General features: G+C 38.3%; 1 protein-coding gene across 8 annotated transcripts in view; it reads right to left on the reverse strand.

The window, feature by feature from the left end:
- Positions 1–17069, reverse strand: part of MEF2A (myocyte enhancer factor 2A) — an 81163-nt gene that overhangs the window by 32421 nt on the left and 31673 nt on the right. For all 8 annotated transcript variants that reach the window (XM_066328262.1, XM_066328255.1, XM_066328258.1 and 5 more), the window contains exons 2-3: positions 15195–15392; positions 10547–10750 (exon numbers count right to left, since the gene is read on the reverse strand). In XM_066328262.1, the coding sequence (XP_066184359.1) occupies positions 10547–10750; positions 15195–15248 (258 nt within the window). In that variant the 5' untranslated portion in view covers positions 15249–15392. The remainder of the gene's footprint in view (positions 1–10546; positions 10751–15194; positions 15393–17069) is intronic.

Consider the following 17069-nt stretch of genomic DNA (forward strand, 5'->3'; position numbering starts at 1 on the left):
ACCAGCTCAGGGAAGGAGTGGTGCCCGGCTTTCAAAACTTCCCTGAAACGCACAGGAGGCCAAATTAGATTATGACAGACATTTCCATGAGCTAAGCAACTTGGAGAGCTTAACTTCTTAAAGAACAAGACCTTTCTGGCAGGCTCCCCAACCATAATACTGCGTGCTAAAGAAAATCTGAACTATTGACATACTCTGCTTTCAGCTTACTTAAATAATATTTTCCATACTTGTGCTCAATTAGTAGTGATATTTAAAAAGGAAATAATTGACCTTATGCAAAAATACATGGGCATGAAAAATTCTGAGTGCAGTACCTGAAGTTTGCTACAGCTATTGTATTTCTTGGCCAAATATTATAGTTTGCTATGGAAAAAAAAAAGGATGTTTAGGATTAATGAGTTAATTGAGGCATTTACAAATAAAGAAACTTCCAAGCCTGCCTAGCATTATCCACAAAATACAAAGAAAAAGAAGAGCCCTTTTAGCAATGCTCTATGTTCAGTTTTAGGCAAAGGTATTCAGCATTTACAGATGAAAAATGTTCATGATTTGAAATTTTATCAGTGTCCCTGCTATAAACCACTCTAAGAAAAGACACCGTCTTGTTTCAAATGTTGGACCACTTCCAGTATCTGGCAAATTTTAACATGTATCCCTGGCTTGCCAAACATGAAAGCTAGCTGTCAAATTCCTCCCAGATATGATAAAGATGGCACTCAGGATTCAAACTCTCATTTATATAAAATAACACATACAAAAGGTTTTTAGACTTGATATGGCATGAAGTTTAAATTCTAGCCTGAAGCATCTTTGCTGTGAAACATTATTTTAAGTAGATAACCACAAGCAATTACTAAAGAATTAGAACTTTATGGGTTATAAAATCCACTCTTCACCCCCAGAATATGACCCAGGTCCAGACTCGAAGGTGTGGGAAAAGCAGCTGCGTGCCTGTATTTGTGATTTCAGAGAAACACTGTCTGTGAGCCGTGGACTGTATGAAGCAGTTGCTGACCTGCAAACAAGCTGGATTGCTTGGTCCTAAATGAACTCCTTGAGACTTAAAATGATTAGTAATCCATTAGCACTGATAATGCTGTTTCCACAGTGACAGCTTAGTCAAGCTCTCAAAGTCCGATTTTTGATGCATTTGTCTTTGTTTCACTTTCTATCCAACTCAGTAGATTATTAAATTTTATATCACTGAGCAGGTTTGCATTTTACCTGCTTTATAGAGAAAGAACCATCAACTGGATTTTTCCATTAAAAAGTACTAAAATGCCAGTTTAAGTCAATCTTTTTTCAATCTTATTATTAAAAACAAAGACAAACTGATATTAATCCTCAAGAAGAAAAAATTACTCCTTAGTATATAAATTAAATATATTTTATAGTCCTTTCAGGGACTATAAATTTGCAAACCAACCAATTAATGGTAACAAGGAGCAAAGCAGAGTTCTATGTTAGAACACTCGAATAGATATTTCATGGTACATAAATGTTTTATTTCAGTCTTCTCCCAAACAACAACACATAGATGTACAAACACAGCCTCCCAAATACAGAACTTCATGTACTTGCAACAGTTAAATTATAAATCAGCGGCAGCAGTAGCTGACTGAAGGCCTCCTTTCAGCAACAGTGCACTGCAGATAAGCCATATGGAACATGAAAAGTTTCCAAGCGCAGCAATCCATCTGCATAATATCCTTCATAATCTTTTAGAAGTTCTTTAGGAAAAATATTATCTCCTACTCATAGTTTGCCAAGAAAAAAAAAATGTCTTAACTCTGACTAGAACTCATTTAATAAAAAGAATGGGGTACTATAGGTCTACCTGCCCATGTAGTATTGCAATTACAAATGCTTCTTGTCCTGAATGGTTCTTTACAGCTTTAAAATTGGAAAGGATAACAGAACTATTTCAGAGTCTTGGTACTCAAGATAACCTAGTGCTATCAAAACGGTAATTACAACATGAATGGCAACCATTCCCAAAGAAAATGTTTAGTAGATTCCAAGGATTTATGCTATTGTTAAAATACTGTTCACATGTGAGATTATGGGCACTGGCTACACCTCCCAGAACAAGATCTAATACTTTTAGTATTTGTATGGAACCACCACCTTGTCTCACCCACCCCAAAAATAAGCAAGCTGAATAGGACAACTGAAAGCAGGTATTTGAAAACACGAGCTGAGACCAGTGTGTATAACAGGAAGCAGAGAGCCTCCCCAAAAATAGGGAAATAAAGTACAATTACATCTCTGTTTTTACTGAACTAAAATAATGAGAATGTGGGACTTTCAGACATAGCTCTAATAATGTCACAATTCATATTTCAAATACAGAACTTCTCAGTTGTGTGTAAACACAATACATTTAACACATTTTTTCCTGCAGAGCCTCCATTTGGTGCAAATTATTCAAAAGCCAGAGCACTTCTTTGAAGACTGTCCTCACTTAATGTGAAAAGGGATGGGAAGTTAAAGGTGGGACCTTGAGAGGTAGAAAAAAGGCTGTACAGGAATTAGGGCCAGTGAAATTTGAGTAAGCTTTATCATGCAATTCATGTCAACACTGGATAAAGATTGGCTCTGGAATGCTTGATTTTTCTTTTCTTTTTAAGAAGTCATTATAATCAGCAAGTACTGAATATTAAGCTATTTGCAGGGAAGAGCAGGGCTTTAAATGGCACCAGTTTGTTACAGTTATAGAAGAGTTTACAGTGTCACTGTGTGTAACAGCTTTGATCTAAAAAATCTTTACAACATTCTCAAAATATTTGAGGATTTTTAATAAAAAATGTATTATTCACTTCCTCTTGAAATTACCTAGTATTTCCAGTAAAACATAAAATTTAAGCTAAAATTCACCCTACTGTAAGTTTAACTAACCTGCCTATAGCATTCCACAGTCTACACCATAAATTACAGGGCTCCCATATGAAATACCCCATCACTTTGATGTAAGAGGTACCAAAAACCCCTGGGAAGGCACTAAATGAACTGGATGTGTATTTATTTACAGGTACTGTGAAGAATGGTCAGTCACACGTGTGTCACACGTGGGTCACATGTCCCAGGCTGCTGGGGTATTCCGAGCTCTGTGCCACAGGAGCTGCCACCACCAATGTTTTCTTCCTTCAGCCGCAGTTACTCCCCAGAGCACTCCAGGAGCCATTTCCAAGGGAAGTGTTTTGCTGAACACTGAGTGCTGAGCGTTCCAGCCCCGATGGGCCACAGCACCTGCAGTACAGCCCTGGCAGTGAACAAACCACAGACTGCCTGAGCCTTCTGCTGCACAGCCACCAGCAGCTCCTGGCCCAAACACTATTCAAAAGCAACATATTAAAAACTGCAGACATGGTGAGGTCCAAAAGGCAGGAGTAGTGAAGCATAGAGGAGATGACCCTCCCCTCCTCTGGGCAGCTCATGCTGAAACGGGCTGAGGAGCAGTGAGGATCAAGAAGCAGCACTGCTGCTGTCCCTCCTGCAAGCTGGTTAATCCCTGGCAGAGGACACAACCAAACCCACGAGCCTGGAAGTCAAAAACTGAGATTACATTAAGTCTCCACTGAAATCAAGCCTACCACAGAAAGACCAGTCCTTTATCTAGCTGTAGATGCAGGAGATGCTTTGTTCTGGTCTATTCTTTCCAGGCACAGCTTGTGTAAAGTCACTCTCTCTTGATTAACAGATGCCATGGGCCTCACTTTGAAATTGCAAAGTAAAAATACACTTTTCTGTCACTACAGAATTTCAAAGGCACCAAATTCTGCAGCAACACAAGGGCTGCAGCACACACGGGACCAGCACAGCTTGAAGAACTTGTTCATACAGTAATTATGTCTTTGTGTGATTGCCTGCATGAACTCCAGCACTAACAAGCAATGAGCTGTTGCAGATTTTCTTGGAGTCAATTTTCAATCCCACTTAACACAACATCTCCAGAACAGCTCAACCCAGAATTGAATCTTTGAGAAGCATTTCCAGAGCAGGGGGAGGGGGGTGAGAACTGGACCTTGTGCGTCTGCCCCATAAATTTCAAAAGTAAAAACATTCTCCTAACACGGAGCAGAATCAGCTGGAAAAACATCACTTGCACAGCTGGGAAATAAAACCAAGTTTCAGACAAAGGAGAATCCAACCGCTGCCTATTGCAGGGCTGATTCTGCAGAGATTTTTGGTAGACAGAGCACACAAAGGCTCTGTACCACTATTTGACACGGATTTAGGATTCTGGCCCTCCCAGCAGCACAGCCTCCAGAGGAGCATCCGATCCAATCTGAGATTGTAATGATGCACAGCCAAGTCAGCTGCCACTCATCACTCCGCTTTTTCTGGTAGTTCATTAAAAATGAGAACATCACAGCAAATTTCAGTTCACAGCTTTAAAGTCATGTCACTGGTGTAACTGTGACAGGGCTGGCGTAGGACAGAGAGCACCCTGAACTGCAGCTCCAGAAAATCACTGCTGGCAATACAGCAGCCAAGTACAGTCATTATTAGCAAGACTTCAGAAACTTCTATAAAAAGATGCATTCTAGACAAACTTCAAGTATCTATATGCTTTAAGTAGTGACTAAATCTGGAATTCATCAAAATTCAGAATACCAGCAGAGCATGGTAAATTTAAAGCACCAGCACTGTTTTAAAGAGGTAGAAGAAATAACGTATTCTTAACCCTAAAACACTAAATTTACTCGCTGCTTTAGATACAAGGGAAGAACAGCTTTAGATTATTTGCAGGCACACCAAAGCTGCTTCAAAAAAGTCTAAGTCTATCCTACTTCTGAAAATTCTTTATATATCACCAAAGAAGGAATGCAAAACATTAACTCTGAACAAAAACTTTTTGCCAGTACTGTCAGCTTGCTTAAAGTCACCAATAATCTGACATTTTGAAATAAATAAATAAAAAGGCACGTTAGTCATCTGTATGTCCAAAGCAATTTCACCACTGCCAAAGAATTAAAATAATATTGTTGTATAAAACAGTACTACTAAAGGCAAGATATGGAAAAATTAATGATAACAGTAAACAGCTAAAAAAAAAAAATACTGTGGGGATTAAGTGTTGAATTTAATCTCCCAAACTTAAAAGGAAAGAGGGGAGAGAATTAAAAGACATCATCATGAGGGGCAACTGTTCTGTTAAGCACAAAATACACAATTTGTTTCTGCCACAATATTGAAAAGAAATATTTGCTACCTTGACCACGTTTTAAATTTTTCAAGGTAGTTGTTTTTTCCTAAACCATGAATGGGAACTAAAAGCCCTAGCTAAAATCTGTTTGTAAGTCAGGTTTATAGCAAACACTCCTACTAGAAAAATATAAGATTCAAACCACTAGACACAGACACATAAAAAATACATGTGTGTGTGTATATATATATATATAAAAGCTTTTGATGACTCATTCCAGACCACTTCAGTTTTCAAGCACTTTCCCTCTTTTTAAGGTAAGCTAAAAGAAAATTTTAGTCCTTAGCCATACATAAATACTTCTCAATCACCTCCTTAAAATGCCTCAAAGGTATTTGTGTGCCATCTCAAATTATTTGAAATGTTATATGCAGTATAATTACATTTACATAATCATTTAGCAAATCAAGCCCAATAATGCCTACATTTTCTCAGCATCATGAGCAGATTACCAAGACTTTTCCTTCCTTCGCTGAAATAATTTTTAAGCTTCTTCCTCCTTTTAAACGTGCACCACTTATTCCCACAGTGTTTGGAGACCAAACCAAGTGGTTTGAACTCCAGAACTACATAATACTACAACCACTACATGCTCTTCTATCAGCCCAGAGCTTTTTTTTCTTTCTTCTTTCTTTATTCCCCCCAGGTCTTGCTCACTTCTGGCAGCTCTCCATCTATCAAGCACGAAGGAATGCAAAACAATGTTAACACATCACAGTGTCAGCCTCCCTCCAATCTCCAGTGTATGTTTAACATCAGCATTCCTGGTGCTGCCTCACAGTCCTGTAAAGCTGTGCTGGTATTTCATGTAAATTTGGAGATTTTAGTCAACTACATTCAGCATCAGTTTCCATTTTCTTGGTTGCAGGGCATTTTCTTCTTAAAAATAAATTTTAAAATCTTACGGTGTAGCTTGTGTTCTAAAACGCTTCAAAGAAATAACTATTTTTTAAGAATTTGACCCAATTTCCACCATCTTACTTTTGAGCTTTGAACAGCAAAATACAGAAGCCCAAATTGCCCTGCAAATCCTTATCTGGATCGGATACACCAGGTATCCACCAAGGAAGGAAATAAGATCAATTAACTGAAGGTCATTCTCATCTAATTTTGTATGTGTGCATCCAAGTATATATTTAGATACAATTCCCACATCTTCATCTTCACACGAAGTCAACCCAAATTAAAAAAAAAAAAAAAAAAAAAAAAAAAAAGGAAGCAATGAACCAATTCAAGTGCTACCAAAACAAACTACTACACACCAACAACAGTTCAAAATACACATTGGTTATTCCCAGCCTGGAAAAGAAGCAATGCTGGGAGGTGGAGAAAGCTGGATGAAAAACAAAACCAGAGAGCTTTTGGTTTATAAACACAGTGTTTCAACACCAACTTTTCTGTTTATGCTCCCCACACTGTTACACTTGTCTCTTGGCATATGCTCCATCTGGCTGGGGAGATGCATCTGCTTCTTCCTGCTGCAGGCTCTCCACGTGCAGCTGAGCTCTCGGTGCTCTCGGAGCCAGGAGCCAACAATCCCAGCTCTGATCCCAGAGATGCTCCTGACTACGGAATGTGCACTGCTCCTCTAACAGCTCCATTAAAATTTTATGAAAAGGCAGAGATGAAATGTATTTTAATGCAAGAAAACAGCTGATTACAGCAGAAGATTAAACTGGCTTGTTGACCCTGCTGTAAGCAGCAGCAGGGTCATTTACCTGCTTTGTCTGAACTATGACAAAACCACTCTCACACCAAGCCATCATAAATGTTACTCCCCATTACAGTCACCAATTCCCATGGTAAGATGTTTAATACAAACATCCAAATCACTTGCTGGAATTTACACCAGAGCAGTCCTTCCACAAGAATGGGTATGATTGCAGTAATTACGGGCCATAGTTTAAGAGAGATTTTTTTTTTTGCACTTTCTAGTTACAATTTTTATTACAGATCTTTCCCTATTTCAAGGACAGCTGTCAATATCTGGGGTATAACCTAAGCCTTATTCAGCACATTACACTACACTGAAAACAGCATTAAACTACAGAGCACAGGAGAGGCTCATTAACTGACACCCACCCGGAATTCTCCTGGGCACAGATGCCAACTGGGAAAGTAGGTCACATTTTACACAGGCTCCTAAAAATCAAATCACCTCAGTCTGATGAGGTGAGATGAGGAACAAGCAAAATCCACCATGGCCAAGTGTAGGTGAAATAAACCCTGTTTTACTGTATCAGTCAAGGAAAATAAAACATGGAACAAGAAGATAAAAAGCTGAGCTAAACAGGCAGGAAGAGCCATCTTCAGCCCTTGACTCCCAGGAGAAGTGAGGCTGGGAGAGAGGGAACAATTGTGCAACTGCTGCTTTCTGAGGCCTTCTTGAGGGGCAGAAGGACCCAAAATGGAAGTGATACCTTATTGTAAATAACCTGCAATAATCTTAACATCCTGCACTAAAGAAAATATACAAGTGCCTGTTCATCTCCCTCTTTTCCTTTGCATTTAAAAACAATGAATTCTCAAGGTCTCACATTGTCTTTTATACATTAAAACATTTTGTTGACCATATGGATACAGAATCCTGATAAAACCTGAAATTCTTCCCATTTTACTCTGCAGAAATACGTCTTTCTTCAGGAAAAATAATTACTTGTCAAGAATAATCTGTTAGAGAAAAAAAAAGTCCATGAACATTAAAGCATCAAATGCTTTAACACCTACAGCAAGCCCTTCAAATCATAGACAGCATTTCAGCGTAACAATCTGCAACTGTGCCATGATGGGTTTGTAAAACCAAATACATGATCCCAGTATTTCAGGAATTCAAGGCACACACTGAATAAAAAAAATCACTCTTTTCAATATCCCTATATGGTACACCTATGCTGTGCTCTTGCAACACCTTACACTTCAGTAACCTCATAAAAGAATTATGGACAGCAACAGATCATTCCCATCTACAATAACACGTTCAGCAAAAGACCTAAGTGCGTGCATAAAAAAAAAAAATTCCTAATATTCATTTAAGATGCCAGGGCTCTTCCTCCCACTATGTTTTCACAAACATTCCAGCAGCAACAGAAGACACCAAGCTCTGGGCATATGAAAGCAATTCCTATGCCAAAACTGAGCAGGAGACAACTCCAAGGGGAAGATGTCTCATCGATTTCACTTAATCGCTTACAACATTGCCATCTACCCAATACTGGAAATAAGTAGCAGCAGATTTGGTTCCTCCTTTACCCAGCTTCTGAGCTGTGTGGAATTTCCTCCTAGGCCAGGAAAATCCACCCTCCTGTCATGCACATCAGGACCACAGTGGGTCCAGAATAGTTCCATGGTGAGCCTATGTCACAATAAATGCCATTTTTCACATTCAAGGAGGTAAGTGAATTACTAAACTAAGATCTATACATCAGCTGTAACTCCTTAAAATGGAATTACTTATTATAATTTGATTTAGTATAAATTTGACAGATTTTAGGTGCTTTTCTGCAGTAGTTTTCATCCGTTAAAATAGAATTTCAATGTCATTACAATCAAGAGAAGCCATTTTACATTGTTCTTTCAGTATGTTTCCAAAATGCTGGTGATGTCACTAAACATTTATCACACTCCAAGCACCCATCAATCCAGAAAGAAAAAACCCAGAAATATTTCACAACCAGGTTTAAGAGCATGCAGGATTAACCTGATGAGATAGGAGGATGCATTCCTAAATTACACTTTGTTTGTATTTGAAAAATGGGAATAAAGTCCCAAATTCTAGCATAAAACATCAAACCCAGCAAAGAAAATTAGAAAGAATCTGCAGATGAATCCTTGCATGTTTCCCCAGAGCACATCTGCCCTTGGGTGCTAAGTGCACTTTTAATGTACTTCTCAGGGGTGAAACACTCGACCCTGGTAAAAAACCCACCAACAAGATGAACCCAAAAAAGCAGCCTGGCACAGAATTATTCTGGAAGAGGACCTTGTGATGTGAAGAAGCACCATTACCACGAATCACAACACCAAGAGGCCCTGCGTGCAGAACAAAACCCAGCTGAACTTGCATCCCTGTCTCAAATTCATGTCTGTCACAATCCAAAGCTCATTCTGCAGGAATTAGGTTTTCCCTTCCTCTCCAGTGGCTATCCCTTATTTATGCTAATCCAGGGACTAAGCCTTCAACTCTTCATGGCTTGTATTATCCCTCTCTTTAGAACTCAATGCTGAAGACAGAAGTTGGGGAGGGTTTTTTTCTGATCATAAAAGACAGTTGACAAATTAGCAGAGAATTTTCTCAGAAAGCAATAAAAAGCATTTGTCTGTATCTCGGTTTTGCCAATCTAATTTTTTGCTTGCACACTCATGTACGAGATCAGCTAGTACCATCCCTGTACTCAGATCCCCTTGGCAATAGGCTCTTCAGCTATTCAAGGCTAATCATTATTCTGAAATCATTCCTAAAAAGCAAAGCATTTGTTCAGAAGACAACTTCAGAATTTAAATTAAACCCTTAAGTCAGCCACCTGTTTTGGTCTATTTACAGGACTACTGGAGACATGCTCTGAAATGCAGTTACAGTACATCAAGGCTCCAACTGCCACGAAAATCCTTGAATTCTACTGCACCTAATTTAGAAATTATGTACTGAAAAGAGTTTCTATTTAAAGCTCAAGCATTATAAAAAATAGATGAAACCAATACCTTGGAGTAAATATATTCCTGTTATTCTATTACTGCAGAAACTGCAGTCATTCTGCTGCTATTTTAATTGACAGTCACTGGACAACAAATTCAATTAAGTTCATTTATTCCGCAGATTCTCTTTTTTTGGCTTTTTTTTTTTTTTTTTGGCTGAACAGGGGGCAGCAGAGGTGGTGGCTGATTTGATCCATGTTTAAGATGTGAGTGGTAAAGTGGCTACTACCTCAGAGGAGAAAAAGAACTATAATTGTCTGTTAGGCTGAGGGCACTCTTCTGACCTTCCTCTCCTACTCAGTCAATTTTCTTCTCCCCATTAAAACCCTGAACATTTCTCCCCCTCCTTCCCCAGAAAAACAACCATTTTTCACACCTCTATTTCCATTGCCAAATGTGATTGAAATCAAACATGTTTCCCAGAAACTGGCAGGGGGTGGAGGGCAGATGGGAAAACAACATGGCTGTAAAGACAAGTTATTGCCTTAGAGAAACCAGACTAAAAGCAGTAGTTCACATTTTATAACACAGTATTAAATAACTTTAAAACATTTGGTTAAAGTATCTTAAAAGACTCTACATTGTTCTATATTTTAATTATGAAGGAGATAAGAAGACTGGCTTGTCTTTTCAAATTGTTACCTCAACGATATCTGAGTTGGTTCTGCTTTCGTGGGGCTCGTTGTATTCTGTGTATTTTAGTAGAACTTTGTCCATGTCAGTGCTGGCATACTGAAAGAGTTTGTTAGAGCTGTTAAAAATGATGAGTGCTATTTCACAGTCACAGAGCACACTCAACTCATAGGCCTTCTTCATTAATCCAAACTTCCTCTTGGTAAAGGTGACCTAGAGAAGAAAGAATAATGATTGGTTTATTTTTTTAAAAAACACATGACAAGGGTTTGAAGGAAAATAATCAAGGAATACACCAACTGGGCCTACACCATTTATTCCTACTGTCATATGCAGCTTAACACAAGAACTGCCCACAATACCTGGTGCCAATTTTAGGGCCCAGTGTTCTCTATTAGATTAAGTTAAACAATTGCACACCCTCAACTCTTCCAATGGTAAATAACCACCAAGGAGAGTTAAATTTTAGTTAGACTTGTAGTATTTTAGTTAGAAAAGGATGATTTAGTTTTATTTCCTCTGTTCAACAGACTGACTTTCCAGGTATCACAATATTTTCTTCTGTGGTACTTACAGCCTTAATTATAACAAAATCAAAGAAAACAGAACAATCAATGGAAGTAACACTGTTACTATGCACTATGATTTTTCATTACGCAAAGCTAAGAAATACAGCTATTTTGTTGCTATTAAGTCATCTAATCAGATTCACTCATAATTTGACTTGTTTTCTGCCACTTGGAAACATCAGGACACAATAGTTCTGTCCAGTCAGAACTGCTGTGGGGAAACAAATCCATTAGAGACCATCACAAAGGAGCATTTGCCCATCAGGGAAAGAGGAAACAGTTATGAAAGTTACCACCAGTTATTAGAAAAGAAGTTTTAAAAATTATTCCTTTCACAAGACAGCAGCTAAGGATGTAAGTGTGTCAATGCAATCAATTCCAAGAGCCTCTGTGGCAGGTGAGTGATCCACACACCCCACATCCAACAGACAATGAGCTTTTGCAAGACTGGAATGAAGTAAGACACAAGAAACAATCAAACCTGTTTTCTGGGTTTCTGTAGTTTAATTACCAAGCTGTACATCAAGTTTTTGGGAAAATGGATGGGAAACTTCTTCTGTATTTGTACACCTGAAGGCTTTTTCTCATTATCTCACACATATTACCTTTTTAATACCATTAATAATACAAAACATATCCTCTTCTTCCCACCACGTTAACAGTCTCAGAGGATACACAGATGCAGCTGTTGTTCTTCTGACACACACAAGAGGTTATTACCTGAGCAGCTATAGGGTGGTACTGCTGTTTAGTGCCTGTCAGGAAAAAGGCATCATAAACAAGATGTGTGTGTGCTGTGTCACCTGGAGAAGTCCTCAGACAAAAGAATGAAGGTTTACTGCCACTGAGGACCAGCAGGATCCTGGACAAGAGCTCTTCATTTCTTTACCAGAATTTTATCTTTCTCACCTCTTGCAAAGGCTGCTTCACTTGTGAGAGTCTCAGCTGGCAGCAGCCTCTCACTTGGTGCTGGGACAGTGCTGAGCACAAACCCCTCTACCACAGCACTCCAAGCCTTACTTTAATGCACACACATTGTTTTAAACTCAGTTTTCATTTCAGAACCCAAAAGCAGGCTTAGTTCTGTAAATTTCTCTTTCTTTCCCCTTCCATTTAGGACTACATGAAACTCAAAAAATATGTCTCTTTATAGCAGGTAAATCATTTCCCCAGCACTATTCTTATATTGCTTAGCAAAAAAAAAAAAAAAAATGTGTGAGGAGGAGACAGCAAAGGCAGCAAGATTGAGCTCCTTTGATGTCTAATTTACTGCACTGGAGTCTCTTCAGCTTAATGAAGATAAATGTCCTACAGCTCATTCAAGCAGATAAAGCTGCTTAATTAATAATACAATGACAGTCTCATGACAATCATAACCCCCCCGAGGAATGGTCTATATATTCTGTTTTGAGCTCACATACAATCCCATTAGAAATAAGATGCTTCTAACAAAACAGTAGTTTTTCTTCCCACACAAGTTGTATGAACTTGCTTTGCAGGCAAAGCATTCTACTTCTATTTTCAAACAAGAAAATCTAAACCTCAAACTAAACATCCAACCAGGACATCATAGGCATGTCCATGAGTGACCTACTCACCACCATACATGCCATAGAAAAACTGACAGGACACAACTGAACTACAATTTCTGTTCAAAGCAACCCCTGAATGCCCTCCTCATCTGGGTCAATGAAAAAATCTCAAAGTAAAAACCTTATAAATGCCCAGTGCATCAGGGCATTCTAATGTGTTAAAATTCCATATCCTGGCTACCAAAACCACAGGACACCAGTGAGGATAAAGGCCATTGATACCTCGACATATAAAATGTAAGATTCCACCAACAAAAACTAATCTAAAACCTTTAAAAAAATATATACAGTGTGTTTTCATCTGAGTTTCCACAGAAAAAGGATAAGGCAAGTCTAACTTTATTTTTAGGTTAGAGCTTAAATCTTTTTCTTTGTCACTCAATAGCCAAAAAGGTGCCAGCCAAGAACCTGCCAGAAACAAAACTAGAACGTAATCTCCCTATTTTGCTTCAGTCACAGCAATGGTGTAAGTGGTCTAAAATTTTATACAAATGCACTGATTCTCTTCCTTTCCATTGTTTCATTCTGAACAATGGGATGGGGATTCAAAAGAAAAAAACAATTCCTCCTGAAAAAAAAACACCTCACTGAAGTCAGAGTAGAAGTGTAATGCTATTTGTTTCTCAAACAGAACAAAACCAAGGTTGCCCAACTTAATCCAGATTCATAAAAAAAAGTAATAAATGGGATTAATTTCTACCTCTTCCATGTGCTTTAAGTTGTAGAGCAAGATCTGAAAAGAACTGAAGTCATTAATTCATCTGCTTTTACTACGTGTACTTAAGACATTTATCTACATCAAACATAAAGTCACTGGGTGATTAAAGCTGTTCAAACACAATACTTGGCTTTCTCCCAAACTCCAATAATACTTTTCTTGCTATATATAGACTTCTCGGAGTTTACATTGCTTTAAAGTGATACAGGGAGAAAAACAATCTTCATTTCACCAACAAAACAATGGGCTCTGAGCTGATGTGTCAGCAGCAAGAGAGTCCCATGGAATTCTGACACGACCCTAACGTCAAGCTGCTGCTCAGAAGTTGAAAAAGGAAACCAAACAGCAGGAAGGGAACAGAACAAAACAGCAGCACACCACTATATAAGTCCATATTTTGCCTCCATCCTGAATTCTGGGTCCCTTGGCCATCAAAAATAACAGAGCAATACTCCAGAGGGCCGAGGGAAAAGCAGCAAGAGGTGTGTAACAAATTCTGTATTAAAACAACTAAGCAAGCAAGGCAGCTATAGCCTGAAAAAAGTTATTTTAAGAGAAAACAAGCAAATGTGGACAGACCCTAGAAGGGAAGTCACTGCTGCCTCTTCCATACAAGAGCGAAATAATTGGCAGAACCATGACAAAGGGTAAATAAAATGGTGTTTCTTCAAACAACAGGCAATAGAGCTATAGGAAATTCCAGACAGAAGATGTTGTAAATGCTGCAATGTTCTGAGGGCTCAAAGGAGAACTGAACAACTTCACTGGTGGGGGGCGGAGAAAACAAACAAAAAAAAAATCCATTAATGGTTACTAAATATACGGAAACCACATCCAGCTCAGGAAATCCCTGAGCTAAGAATAGTTAAAAGCTGGAAGAGGATTACAGGGTCGTGTAACATGTGCATCTCCAGCCCACACGTATTTGCTCATGACCATCACTGGACAAAAGACGTTGGCCCAGCAGCACCTTTGGCCTCAGCCACCAGCACTGTTCTTAAGGATCTTAACTCATTCCTGTAATAATCTGCCTTAAAAATGGTACCTTCCAGTTATCCCACTATATATTTCAGTATCCAATTAAAATTTTATTTTCTATCTCATGTAGCAATTTAGAAGTTAAGAGGAAACATTACTGCAAGAGTCATCAACTTTTGGTACTTTTCAAGTTCACGGGGCACAAGCAGCCAAGTGAGCAGCTTTCCCCAAAACATTCATTTTTGAGCCCTTTTCCCTTCTGACTGACAATTTTTAAAGACTGTTGTGGCAAATAGCTCTTACAAGAAATATAAATCGATATATTTTAAATAGAATGTTAACAGAATTTGTTACTGTATCCAAAGCACTGTAGATACTGCCCACAGCTACCTCAAACTCCTCTGTCCAAGTCCAAAGAAAATACCTTGACTAGATCCTTCCTGAATTTCTCATCCTTTCTCTGTCTCCAGTATTAGGTGTTCCTAGTAGTTATCAGATCAAGTCATGTGTCTGTTCAAAAACATCCCTCCACTCTACTGGTAATGCAGTAGGGTATCAATTCAATAGAACAGCAATTTTAAATTTTAAGTAGTAAGAGTTATTACTTATAAATAAATTTTTTTCATCAGACAGTCATAAAATCATTGAGATTTCTTATTCATATCCTGGCAAGGGCATCCATGGATACATGAAGACAAAGCTCAACTTTAGAACAGTAAATTAGGATGGATGTATTCAAACTTCCCATTAATTTTTAAGATTACTGATGGACCTGTTCATGCAGACTTCTTATTTCTCACCTGCCTATTCCGTTCATCCATTATTCTCGTGATCTGTATTTTCTTTCTCCCCATTTTCGCCTCTTCTTTCTTTTGCTTAGCAATCCAGAAATAAACTAATCCAAGAAATGTCCCTCTTCAGTGTTCTAACACATGATACAGTTTTCTTTTACTTTGTCTTCAGCTTGAGAAGCGGTTCCTACTTCTTCTTATAAGCACCTAAAAAAAAAATTGAAAATATTAATGTACAAAATGCTAAAAAGGAAGTATCATTAAAAACCCATAGAGCAAAAAAACACGTGCATCATGAAATTTCAGTGAGAAATCAACTGTTTTCATTAGCAAAGTGTTATACTACACACTCTCTTCCAATTAAACTCCAACTGGTTTGCTGCATTCTACCTACAAACTACAGACCCCAAATGACCAATAATTTCACACACTCCCAACTGAATGCCTTAAAAATACAATTGTCAAAGGGGTAGTGTTCATCACTCTAAGCTTTATGCCTTTAGTTATTTGAGGTTTCACACATTTACAAGATTTGGTAAACTCCATTCAATATTTTAGGAAACCTTATAAACCTTATAAAGAAACATTTTGTGTTGCTCGTTTCCTCCTGTAAAATTATCACAAAAATAACAAAACAAAGCCATGAGAATATTAAGTTTCTGTTGCTAAGCCAAATTACATCTCCTTTTTGGAACAACACCCTTTTGAATCCCAGTACCTGTTTCACTGTTATACTGTTCACCAAGACAAATGTGCAGGAAACTTGAAAAGCCAGTGCACCACCACATTTAAGTCTGCACTGAACTACCTGATATTTAACAAACTTCAAATGTGCTTTCAGCAAAAAAATTCCTAGGCTATATTCCAGACATAGTGCTAGAACTGTAGGACAACTGTAGTTGAAGAAAACTGGAGACCAATTTAAATGAAATGGCCTCTAGAACATAAAGGGTGTACTGGAATGTATAAACATGAAATAGATACATCTTATTTATCTTATTACTACCCAATACTCATTGAAAGGGGTAAAACAGCCCCAGTATCAGCTGATTACCAAAACATCTTCTGAAGTCAAGCCCTGCATATTTGAATCTGGGTGTCACCAGTATCCTTGAGGCCAGGAGTAGAAAGTGGTGCAACCACATCACCATCAGACAGTTAATGAGCAGAGACAGCAAGAGGCGATTAGTCACAGGCTGCACTTCACAATACATTCAATTTACACCGAGGAAACAGACATGATGTTCTTGGGAGAAAAAAACCAGAGGTGGAGGAACATCACAAAATGAAGGGATGTCATTTTCTATTTACCTGACAGCAACAAAGGACTGCTTTAAAAAAGCATCACAAAACGCCCAAGAGTATTTAGAAATACTATTTATTGAAATTTAAAATCAACACACAGGACGATGTCCACTGGTCTAAAGGATATGCACTAAACACTGTCTATAAAGCAAAACATTTGAAAACTGCCATCAACACTGCACTGCTTTTGTTTTCTGCATGAAAAATTACTTCTTCCAAGGTGCTGCTAAGAGGGTAATTAACAGCCAGTGAAGACCAGATGAACCAGCCTCTATACAACCAACAGCACACGGGGAATATCTTCCAGGGAAACAACAGTTGGCAGATCGATTTATCCCACTTTTGTTTAAAAAAATTTCTCAGCTCATGCTATGATCACACATTAAATTTAGTTCTGGAGAAATCTGGTTGCATCCCTTGAACATACCTAATCAAAGGATCTCTAACCAGCTCTTCAATTTTGTTTTCTCCTTCATATGTAGCTGAATTTTTTACACCTATCATGTATTATTGAAACGGTTCTCTGAATAGAGAATTACCAGAGTCCTTCCTCTGCTTTTAAAAGCCCCCCTCCATCAC

The sequence above is a fragment of the Sylvia atricapilla genome, chromosome 13 (assembly GCF_009819655.1).
Source record: "Sylvia atricapilla isolate bSylAtr1 chromosome 13, bSylAtr1.pri, whole genome shotgun sequence".
Lineage (NCBI taxonomy): Eukaryota > Metazoa > Chordata > Aves > Passeriformes > Sylviidae > Sylvia > Sylvia atricapilla.